At 57.1% G+C, this 10,185-nt stretch overlaps 1 protein-coding gene across 3 annotated transcripts; it reads right to left on the bottom strand.

The window, feature by feature from the left end:
* Positions 1 to 1,849: 1,849 nt before the first annotated feature.
* RABGGTA (Rab geranylgeranyltransferase subunit alpha) lies at positions 1,850 to 7,721 on the bottom strand. 3 transcript variants are annotated; one of them, XM_060144651.1, is made up of 17 exons: positions 7,623 to 7,721; positions 7,256 to 7,310; positions 6,980 to 7,090; positions 6,477 to 6,601; positions 6,097 to 6,284; positions 5,634 to 5,837; positions 5,238 to 5,321; positions 5,063 to 5,145; positions 4,872 to 4,973; positions 4,664 to 4,769; positions 4,519 to 4,570; positions 4,261 to 4,349; positions 4,042 to 4,130; positions 3,833 to 3,949; positions 3,081 to 3,194; positions 2,727 to 2,814; positions 1,850 to 2,059 (listed from the first exon to the last, which is right to left on the bottom strand). In XM_060144651.1, the coding sequence occupies exons 2-17, from the start codon at positions 7,256 to 7,258 to the stop codon at positions 1,911 to 1,913; spliced, it is 1,704 nt and encodes a 567-aa protein (XP_060000634.1). In that variant the 5' UTR covers positions 7,259 to 7,310; positions 7,623 to 7,721; the 3' UTR covers positions 1,850 to 1,910. The 3 variants fall into 3 exon arrangements, with proteins under 3 accessions (XP_060000634.1, XP_060000615.1, XP_060000624.1); XM_060144632.1 differs by having other exon boundaries at positions 1,850 to 2,051; XM_060144641.1 differs by lacking the exon at positions 7,623 to 7,721 and adding an exon at positions 7,459 to 7,574 and having other exon boundaries at positions 1,850 to 2,051.
* Between the last annotated feature and the right edge of the window lie 2,464 nt (positions 7,722 to 10,185).

The following is a 10,185-nucleotide window of genomic DNA, read 5'->3' as shown; positions in this document are numbered from 1 at the left end:
CATCCCAGGCTGGTACACACTGGTGACACCAGCAGCCAGGCCCTCTGACTGGCTCCACCAGCCAGCCCCCACCATCCATCTGTCTGTCCCTCCTTCCTCCTCTAGCTAGGCCCTAGGCCCCAGGCCCCTGCATGACTGAGCTGCCCCCTGCTTCCTGTGTCCCTCCAGGTTGGGGATTAGGGGGGGTCAGAGTAGAAGCAATCTCTTGTTTTCTGCCACCCCCCACCCCCCAAACCGAGGGGTTTGGAGGAGGCTGAGGTCTTCGCTATGAGGCTCAGGTGGGAATGAAGGCTCCCGCTCCCCAGGCTGCAGAGTACCCCCTTCTCTCACTGAGATGAATGTCTGGTGAGCTGGAGGCCAGGGCTCTCCAACCTGGAATTCTTCCTGGGAATCCTGACCAACCGGCTCCAGGCACCCGCCCCAACTTCACCCTGACACTGGGAGAAACGCCAGGGAGGCCACCAAGAGAGCCCCAAGGCAAAGAGGAGGTCAGACATCTTCCGGAAGGCTGGGACCCTGTTCCTGGGGTCTCTTCCCTCCATCCCGCTGTTGTCCCAGCTCTGTCCATGGGACACTGAACAGAAGACAGTGAAAACGGGGTGGGCAAGGGGACACAAGGAAGCGGACTGGAGGAGAGGCTGAGTTTGGTGATGCATCAGGCAGGGAGGTGGCCTGGGGAGTAGGGACAGAGGCCCCAGGACCAGGCACAGAGCCCTTCACATCCCCGTGACCTTTTCCTGTCCAGGTCTAAGTCCCCACATCCTCCAGCACGCTCAGAGGATGCACTAGTGGAAATCAAAATTCCAGGCAGGCATGAGGCAGGTCAGCCAAAGGGCTTCGTGGAGGGGCTGTCTGTGTATCACTACGGATATGGGAGGGGCAGGGCCCTGAGAGTCTGGTTGTGTGTGAGCACATGTGGGTCCAGGTAGATTCTCAGGGAACCAGGTAAATGCCTTGTCACATTCTCTCCCTCTTGTTTCAATCTTTCTCTTTCCCCACCCAGCCAGGTTTGACTCAGTGCCCTCACCCCTGAGTCGCTCCCCTTTCCTCCCTCCGGGGAGGCTCAAGTGCCTCAGGGCTTTCAAAGTCAGGACAAGGTATGTGTATGTGTGTTGGAAGGGGGACCATGGGAAAAGACACCGTCTCGGTACCTCGGGAGCTGGGGCCAGGCTCTGCCCAATCCAGAAGCAAGAACATGAATCTGGAATCCCAGACCAAGTTGCAGAGACAGCTCTGGCTCCAGCACTTGAGGTCGGCAACCTTGGGTGCATCTTAACAGCAGTTTCCTCATCAGTACTATGGGCCTAATCGTCTCAGCCCTGAGAGCTTGTGAGGATCATATGGGATCAAGGATCTCCAAGGGCTCTTTATCCAGAGCATGCTACTCATGGGGACTGACAGTGTTGCTGTAAGAGAGGGGAGCCAGGGCGCCCTGGCCCACTCCTCCTGGGAAGAGCTTTCTCAGCTGTGGTAAAGGAGAGCCAGGGCAGACAGGGCATCTAGAAGGGGCACAGGTCACGGGAGAAACTTCCATGAGCCCCTTTCAGTTAGAGAGACTTCCAGCTGCTTTGTGGTCCAGCCCCAACCAGAACATGGACTCAAATCTGATTCCAGCCTGGAACTTAGACCCAGCCCAGCCCCAAACTGGAATGTAGATTCAAATCCAGCCATTGCCCTGATTCTGCCCCAGATACTGAGGCTTTGGTTCTCCATGACAGGGAACAGCAGGACTGAGCATAAAATGAAAGTAGAGGGGGTGAACTGACATACCCTCGCTCTCTCCCTTTCTTTTCCAGGATAGGTAGCGGTAGTAATGATGGTGGCGGCGGCGGCTTAGCAGCCTTTGGGGGCCTCTTAATTGTTTATTCAGTTCCAATAAGTTAAAGGGCAGGGGGCGGGGGCAGAGTCTCTTAGGTGAGGCTGCTGCGAACTGAAGGCAGCAGCTCGGCCAGATGCTCCGAGATGCCCACTGCTTGGCACAGGGGGTTGCCCTGCAGGTTGAGGAGGACCAGCCTGGGGCAGGAGGCAAGAGGCTGGAGCACTGCAGGCTGCTGGAGGCCTTGGGCAGGAGTCAAGGAAAGCTCGGCAGGTTCCTCCAGATCCACCTGCTCCTGTGCACCCATCACTGCTTTCCCTCAAGAACAGGGACTGCTGCCTAGCAGCCTGCTTGGTGGGCACCTTGTCCGCTTCCCCAGAGGGCGGAAGGCTCTAGACTGCGAACACCAGCCCCCGGGGGCCAGGCAGGAAGCACAGGAGGCTGACTGGATACAGTCCCAGAAGGAGTGGTGCAGACTATGGCCAAGGTGAAAGCTAGCCCCAGATGCAGAGGCACCCATGATCCACCAATGGCCAAGGGTTGCCAAGTGGAAATGCAGGCTAAACGTTGCTTTAATTGCCATTTTTTAAAGAAGAATCAAAATTCTAGATTTTTTAAAATATGAAACTTCCTGATTTTAAAAACAGGATGCGCTACCCAAGAATATCTGTAGGCTGCTGGTTTGTGAACTCTGGCTTGAGGAAGTCACTTACTTCCATCCTCCAAAACTCTACCAGTACAAGTCAATGATAGCCTCATACAGCGCCAGGCTACCCTCTCTCCTCAGCTTAGACAGCCGGAGCCCCCTCTGCATGTCCAGGGGCAACACCACCCTGCTTGCTGTCTGTCCCTTCCTGGTGTGGCACCTCGCACTACCTGCTGTCCGAAAGGCACCCAGAAGGAAGGATACGGTTGTTGCACAGAAAGAGCTCCTGCAGCCGGGGCAGGTTAGTGACACCATCCAGGGACTCGATAGTGTTGTCATTGGCCTGCAGCACCTGGGGAGCAGGGAGGGCAGGGAAGACAAGGTAGGGAAGGCAGCTGTCAGCCTGGGATTGGTACAAGCAACTGGGGAACCCAGGGTGATCAGCTTACAGTGCATGGAAGGGCTCCTGGGGTCAGGCTGGGTGACAGAGGAGAAGGCAGGGGTCATCTGTGGGGTCTGGGAGGACCTGGGCATCTCTCTGTAGGGTGGGCAGACTTCTGAGGTGGAGGAAGGGGAAAAGGATCACCCAGGACAGCGACACAGGAGCGAGTGCTTTACCTCGAGGCAGCGCAGGGCAGCCAGGGCAGGGGGCAGGGCTCGGAGGCGATTGTGCGACAGGTCAAGGTGAGTGATCAAGAGCAGCTGCTCCAGATGGCAGAGCACCGTCAGATCCTGAGGAGGGGGGATGAGATACCCAGCGAGACCTGGAGGAAAGTCCTCAGCCATCGTTTATCAGGCACTTGCCCTGTGTGCCCCACACAGGCCCTCGGGGACCCCAGCTGAGGAGAAGAGGGAGTAGGTGGGACGCTTGCCTCAGCACCCCTGGCAGTACATGCCCCACGTCAAGGACATGGGAGAGGCCTGAGCCCTCGGGCTGGGTGGCCAGTGGAGTGGTGGGAGTGGGGCAGGTAAGGGGGACGGAGGAGGGCGCTGGGATAAACACAGGCACTGGTGGGAGCGGGCCTGGTGAGTCTGGGATTGGCTGGTGGGGGCGAAGGTGGGCAGCAGTGACGTGTTGGGGAGATTGATTGGGAAGGACTACAGAGGAAAAAGAGAGTCTGGAGGGTTTGTCAGAAAGTTCTGGAAACTATTCAGGTTTTAGGTGTTGGGGCCTGCTCCAGGGAGAGAAGCATGGGAAGGAGTTGAGGAAGAAATGTCCAGAAAGGCACATGCGACTGAAGGAAAGCCGGGGGCATGGCGAGCGTCTCGGCTGAGGCCCAGGGAGCGGACATAAAAGCCGGCCAGGTCCTGAGGAAGAGGGAGGCCAGCTAGCAGGGCGAAGGCCGGGAAGGCGCGTGCGCAGTCCCTACCTTGTGACCAAGGTGCAGCACGCGCACCTCCGCGTACTCCATCTTGAGCACGCTGTTCTCCAGCAGGAACTTGCTTCGCAGGTCGTCCAGGTACGCTGCCCGCATAGGGTCCACGGCCTGGCAGGGAGAAGGGACGGAGAATGCACGTCAGCTGCCCTCCTCCTGCCCGCTGGGCCTCCCCCTCGCCGGTTCCCATGGACCCGACTTGCCTTGAGGGTCTGGAAGTACTGCAGCGTCTCCTTCTCATACTGCAGGGGGTCCAGCGCCCGCATCAGCAAGATGATGGTGAGCAGGCACCCTGGGGAGAGGGCAGGGAAGAGGATGGTCTCTCCTGGATCCTCCTCTGCTCCCATCCTCTGGAGAGCCTTCCCACTCTCCCCAAGGGGCGCCCCCCTAGAAAGGGGCCTCCTCAGGGGAGCGGGCCTCACATTTATTCTCAGGCTCCAGCTCCTGCAGCTCCTTACAGGATTCAAGCTCGGACTGTAGCACCGTGGACTTCTCCACCGACAGCTCACACCTGAGGATGGGCGGGGGGGGAGGGGATGATGCTCCAGCCCTGGGGTACTAGTCAGCCCCAGTGTCCAGTCTGAGATCAACTGCTTAAGCCCCCGGCCTCCTGCCCAGCTGCCTGATGCCCAGAGTCCAGAGCCCCCATCCTTGTCTGTGCGCTTCCCCGTCGCCATCACCTGAAGAGCTGTTCGTCCGTGGCGGAGTCCCGGCACCAGCCCTCCTGGCGGCCTGTAAGAAAGAGCAGGTGGTAGGAGGGGACACCCATGACAGGAAGAGAGGGATGAGGGCTGCCGCCAAGGGGGCAGGTGCGGGCTGTGTCACCTTTTAAGAGCACACACTCCTTCTGGGCACCGCCTGCTGTCCAAATGACACGAAATGTATGTTGGGGCAACTGGTCGTTGAGAGAGGTGGCGGGCAGGTCACAGAGCTGGGAGCACGGGGTTAAGAAAAAGCCCGGCGGCACCACCTTCCTGACAGTCCCAGCCCAGCCCTACCCCAGCCTCCAGTCTGCCCACCAATCCTGGGATACCCAGACGTGGCTAGGCCGGTTCCTGCCATCTGGGGTCCTCCACGCCACGGCCAGGGGTGACTCGTCCACCATGAGCAGCAAGGTCTCCGTCCTGGAGCCCACCTGGCACGGGGGACAAAGAGAGACCCGTCACTCCAAGAGCACCAGGCCCACGATCCACGATGCTCTCCGGCAAAAGCTGCAGGACTCACTAGGAGGGGCCGAGAGAAGGAGACAGTCAGACAGGCCTCATCCCGGCTCACGTGCAGGCAGTGCAGGGCATCCTGGGGATCCGCTGGGGGAAGACACAGCCTCCTTAAGGTCTCCTTAAATATTCTTCCATTCCTTCTAAGCCCTAATCACCCAGCTTCCTCCCCCACTGCTCACCTCGTCCCAGGAGCCAACGATGGTAGAACCAGGCACTCTGATCATTGGGGTCAGTGAAGAAGGCGTTCTGCACCAGCTCCAGCTCTGCGGGGGCCACGGAGGCATGGGGTTGTGGTTAGGACCCTGCTTGGCTCCTGGCCACCCCAACATCCCACCCTCACCGTGGAGTTCCTCCAGCCTGCAGTTTCACCTATAGGCTGGCCTTGCCCAGGGGCTGCACATTTCAGTTTTATCTTCCCCATTGGACACTTGGGCTCCCTGCAGCCAGGGGCTGGATCTTATGCACCCCCAGAGCCAGGCAAGTTCCCGAGTGGCAGGTTCAGGAACAGGCCTAGGCATCAGGGTTGGAAGGGTGGCACTGCAGAGTCCTCCCCAGCACCCCCTGACTCTGCTTACCTTTGAGCAGCACATCCTCAGGGAGGCGCCCCTGGGGTCCAGAGTCTGGCTGGGGATGCAGCTGGGGCAAGAGGCAGGAGCGGTAATGCCAGGAGGAATAGTTGGAGAAGTTTCGGGTGATGAGGCTGTCAGTGAAGGCTAGCTCCTCTGCAGGGGGCACAGCTGCCTGCGCAGCCACAAACCGCCGGTAGTCCCAGCAGTGAACTGGGGGGAAGGGCAGACAGCACATCTCAGAGGCAGGGCAAGAGAATCTCCCCGGCTGGTACCCCTGGAGTTCCCTCGGAGATCCTGAGAAACACCTCTCTGCACTCCATGGAGGATACATTTGGCTCCATCATCCCTTTTGCCATCAGCTCAGTGGGCCCATCCTGGCCATCCCTCCCCACTCTGGGCCTTACTGAGGCCCTTGTACCGGAATGTGGGGCAGGTGAGGGCTGTAGGGACAGAATCTGCGGGCACGTACAGTTCCGCTCATCAACCTCGAGGAAGCGGGCACACAACTCCAGCTCCCGGGCCCAGTTGGCCTCTGGCAGGCGGCCCAGCAGCCAGCAGCGGTGGTGCCAGGTACCGTAAGACTTGGGGTTCACCCTCAGACAGCTCTCCAGGAAGCCCAGTTCTGCCTTCACCAGAGCGGCCAACTCCTCGGGGGACCTGCACCCAGAGGGGAATGGGGGTCAGGGCCCTCCAACACCCAATCTCAGCTCACTCCTGTCTTTCTGCACCCAGCCCTCCACTGCCCTCTGCCTATGCCCCTGGCTGCCCCACTCTTCCTCCAGCCCTGGACCCAGGCAGGGCAGGGGCAGAGCCAGGGCCATCTTCCCGGGGCTCTGAACCCCAACGCACTTCTGGACCTCCAGCCGCTGGAGCACCTCTCGGCGACAATTCCAGAGGGTGGCAAAATCAGGGTTGGCTCCCAGAATCTGGCTTGTCAGTTCCAGCACTGATTCATCCAGCTCTCCAGCCTGGCGCTGAGAAGGTAGATAGCAGGGTCAGAGAGATCATATCTTTCTCCTGCTACAGGGCTAATAACATAAATACAACTACCGACTGTTCTGTGAATGCCATACTATACTGTAGGTACTATACAAAGCGCTTTATGGGTTTACATGTATTCTCTCATTTAATTTGCACAACAGCCTTATGCAGTAAGTGCAATTGTTAGGCCCATTTTACAGATGGGCAAACTGAGGTCCAAAGAGATTCAGTAACTTGCCCAAGGACACACAGCTAGTACCTGATAGAACGCAGATATGGATCCAAGCAGCCTGACTCTAAGGCGCAGTTCTTGGCCTCAGTGCTATTCTAAGGGAGCCACTGTGGGAGGGGACGACCTCTGAGGGCCCCACCTTCTGGAAGACAGTCTGGGTGGCTGACTGGTATAGCTTCAGCTTCTGTTCCCGCTCTAGCCTTTTGGCTTCCGCTTGCTCTTCCGATGTCTTCACCTTCAGGCGCCCGTGCTATAGGGATGGGCGGGTTGCAAGAGTGCAGGCTGCCTTGCAGGGGCATACCCACCGGAACCCCCACTCCGTTATATCGGGCAACGGAGGCAAGGCCACGCGGGGCAGGGGCAAGGGCAAGGGCATGGGCATGCGGAGGTGAGGGGCTGCGCTCAGGGTTCTCACCATGGTGCTGGCTCAGATTCAGGGCAGGGTAGGGGTCAAGTGGTGCCCGTGAAACCTGGGGAGAGACGTGTCAATCATGGGAGCCCCGCCCCTGGTAGCCCCGTCCCTAGACGTCCCCAGGAAGCCGCGGGCGAGCCGGGGCGGAGACCCCTGGGGTGTTAAGGGGTTTCGGGACAGGCACTGCACGTCCTAAAGGCACCCACCCGGAATGGGACTTGCACACGTGCAGCCCTGTCCACAGCCCGATTCGCCGGAGCCTGCCGAGCTGGAGCACTTAGGTGATGGGGACTACTCCGCGCCCAGAGGCTGTCGCTACCCGCCCGCCCCACGGATCCCAAGCACTGCTGGCCCCCGCCGGCGGACCCACCTGTGCTGGGAGGAGGCGTGCGGGACGCGGAGCTACGGCGCCCACCACCGAGCCCGAGCGCTAGCGCTAGCTAGAGCGGCGTCACGCCCCGGCTCTCCGAGACTCAGCGCCCTCTGCAGGCCTGGGGAGGGGCTCGCGGCAGAGCAGGCGGGCTCCGGAGGCGCCTGCGCAGGATTTCTGGGAGCCCTGTCCGGGAACGCCAAGTTCCTGTTAGCCCTCTGGTGTGTAAGAGTGTGCACGCGTGACTGTGGCGCGCGCGGGGAAGCAGCGCAGGTTGCAATTCCAGCCACCTACTCAAACTGCGTTTCATTTGAAAAGGTTTCCCCCACAGCCGGAAGCCCACCCTCTCAGCGCTCCACTAACCTCTCTCTGGCCGCACTCGCCACCTCTTAGTTGCTAAATCTAACTGATGGAGTTTCCTCTCCTTACCTCCATTGACCTCTGCAGCATTTGATGCTACTGACTTCCCTCGACGTGACACCCTGTCCTGGCTTTTCCTGCACTTTTGCCCCTCTCTTCTCATCTGTTTACCTTCTCTTCCCCTAAATGTTGGTGATATCCAGGGCCCTTTCCACACTCTTTTCCACTTCACACACTGCTCCCTTGGGAGAATGTTCACAAATCCAAGCCTTCAACTGCTTGGGATCGGAGCTCTCCAGAGCTCTGTCCTGGGCCCACAGATCTTCTGGCCCACACTTTGGGTGACTTCATCCACACTCATGGTTTTAATTGCTATCTGTAAGCTGATGACACTTAAATTTATATCTCCAGCCCAGATGTCTTGCAAGCTTTTATAATGGAAAAAAATGTACACACACACAGAGACACAAACATTTTTTAAAAAAATATTTATTTAGTTAGGCTGCAGAGGGTCTTAGTTGTGGCACGCTGGATCTTTGTTGCGGAATGCGGGATTTTTTGTTGGGGCTGTTAGTTGCTGCATGTGGGATCTAGCTCCCCCACCAGGGACTGAACCCCTGGCCCCCTGCACTGGGAGCACAGAGTCTTACCCAGTGGACCACCAGGGAAGTCGCAGACACACACATATTCATAAGCCTGTTAGGTATCACCTGGGTGTCCCAGAGACACCTCGAACTCCAAAAGTCAAAAGGTATCATTGTCTCCCCTCCTTCCAGCGTAGACTTTGGCCTTTATGTTTCCTATTTTAGTGGATGGCCTCCCCACTTTTCCTTGATATCTCTTAAATACCCTCTCCATTCCCACTGCACTAAGAATTTAAGTTCATTTATTCCTGGGATTGTTGGAAGTCTTTTCAATGTTCCCTCATCTCCACCCTGTCCCCTCTTTTATCAGTTCACCTCTGTGCTGCTGAATCAATCTTTCTGAAATGCAGATTTGATCATGTTGTTTCTCTGCCCAAAACCCTTCCATGGCTCCTGACATCTTTTCAGGAAAGACTTTGAATCTCTCAGGTCAGCACATCAGGCCTTTTGGCATTTGGACCCTGCTTACCCCTATGGCCTCATGTCCTGCCTGTCCCTGTTAAAAACTCTTCATTACAGCTGATAGGATGACTTGCAGTTTCCCAAGCACATTAACCTGTTCCCGCTTCCTTACTCTCCTTCCTCCACACCTCTTCCTTTGCCAGAATAGCTCCTGTTCATCTTTAAAATTTAACTTGTGTCACCTCCAGGAAGCTCTCTAAAATGCCCCAGTCTGTTAGTGATAGCATTTACCCCACTGTGCCTATGGTGAGTCTTGGTTTGTATGCTAACATCGCCTAGGAGATTCAGAGTTCCTGGAGGACAGGAACAATATTTTTTTTTGGTCTTGCTTCTCCAATACTTGGCCCTGATTCTCAGTAGTTAGTGGGTAGTTATCTGAATGAATACAACACAGCATAATGAGGGCTGGCTTGGCTGGGCCTAACGGTGAGGGCTGTTGGCATTCAGGGATGGGAGAGATTGTGAGGACTGGACCAGCCTAGGAAGGTTTCCTGATGGAGACTTCATGGGTTCAAAGTGGTCACTGAGTGTCTATGTGTCAGTGTGATGTATTTGTGAGAAGTGTGTGTCCATGTGGCATGTGTATGTTTATAACACACATCTGGGTAAGAAAATATGGCTTTAAATTTTTTACATTTCTTCCACACCTTTTTCAGGCCCTGGAAATGTGTGTAAAGTGCCCACTCTATATTCTGTCTTTTCTGAGGCCCTGTAACAAGTTACAGGGGAAAAGAGACACTTGTCCTGGCCTCCTGTACTTCCTCACTGTCCCAGTGAGGAAAGAGTTACACCATTTAACGGCTGTCTTTGTGCCAGTCACTGTGTCAAGAGCTTTGCACGCACACAGGATCACACGTGGGAAGCAGTGTGCAGAGTGGTTAAGAACGTGGACTCTGGGACTTCCCTGGTGGCGCAGTGGTTAAGAATCTGCCTGCCAATGCAGGAGACACGGGTTCGAGCCCTGGTCCGGGAAGATCCCACATGCCGTGGAGCAACTAAGCCCGTGCACCACAACTACTGAGCCTGCATGCTGCAACTACTGAAGCCCACGTGCCTAGAGCCTGTGCTCCGCAACAAGAGAAGCCACCACAATAAGA

Source organism: Lagenorhynchus albirostris, chromosome 1 (genome assembly GCF_949774975.1).
Source record: "Lagenorhynchus albirostris chromosome 1, mLagAlb1.1, whole genome shotgun sequence".
In the NCBI taxonomy this organism is placed as follows: Eukaryota; Metazoa; Chordata; class Mammalia; order Artiodactyla; family Delphinidae; genus Lagenorhynchus; species Lagenorhynchus albirostris.
Note: the sequence above shows the minus strand (reverse complement) of the source record. Positions and strands in the feature narration are given on the sequence as shown.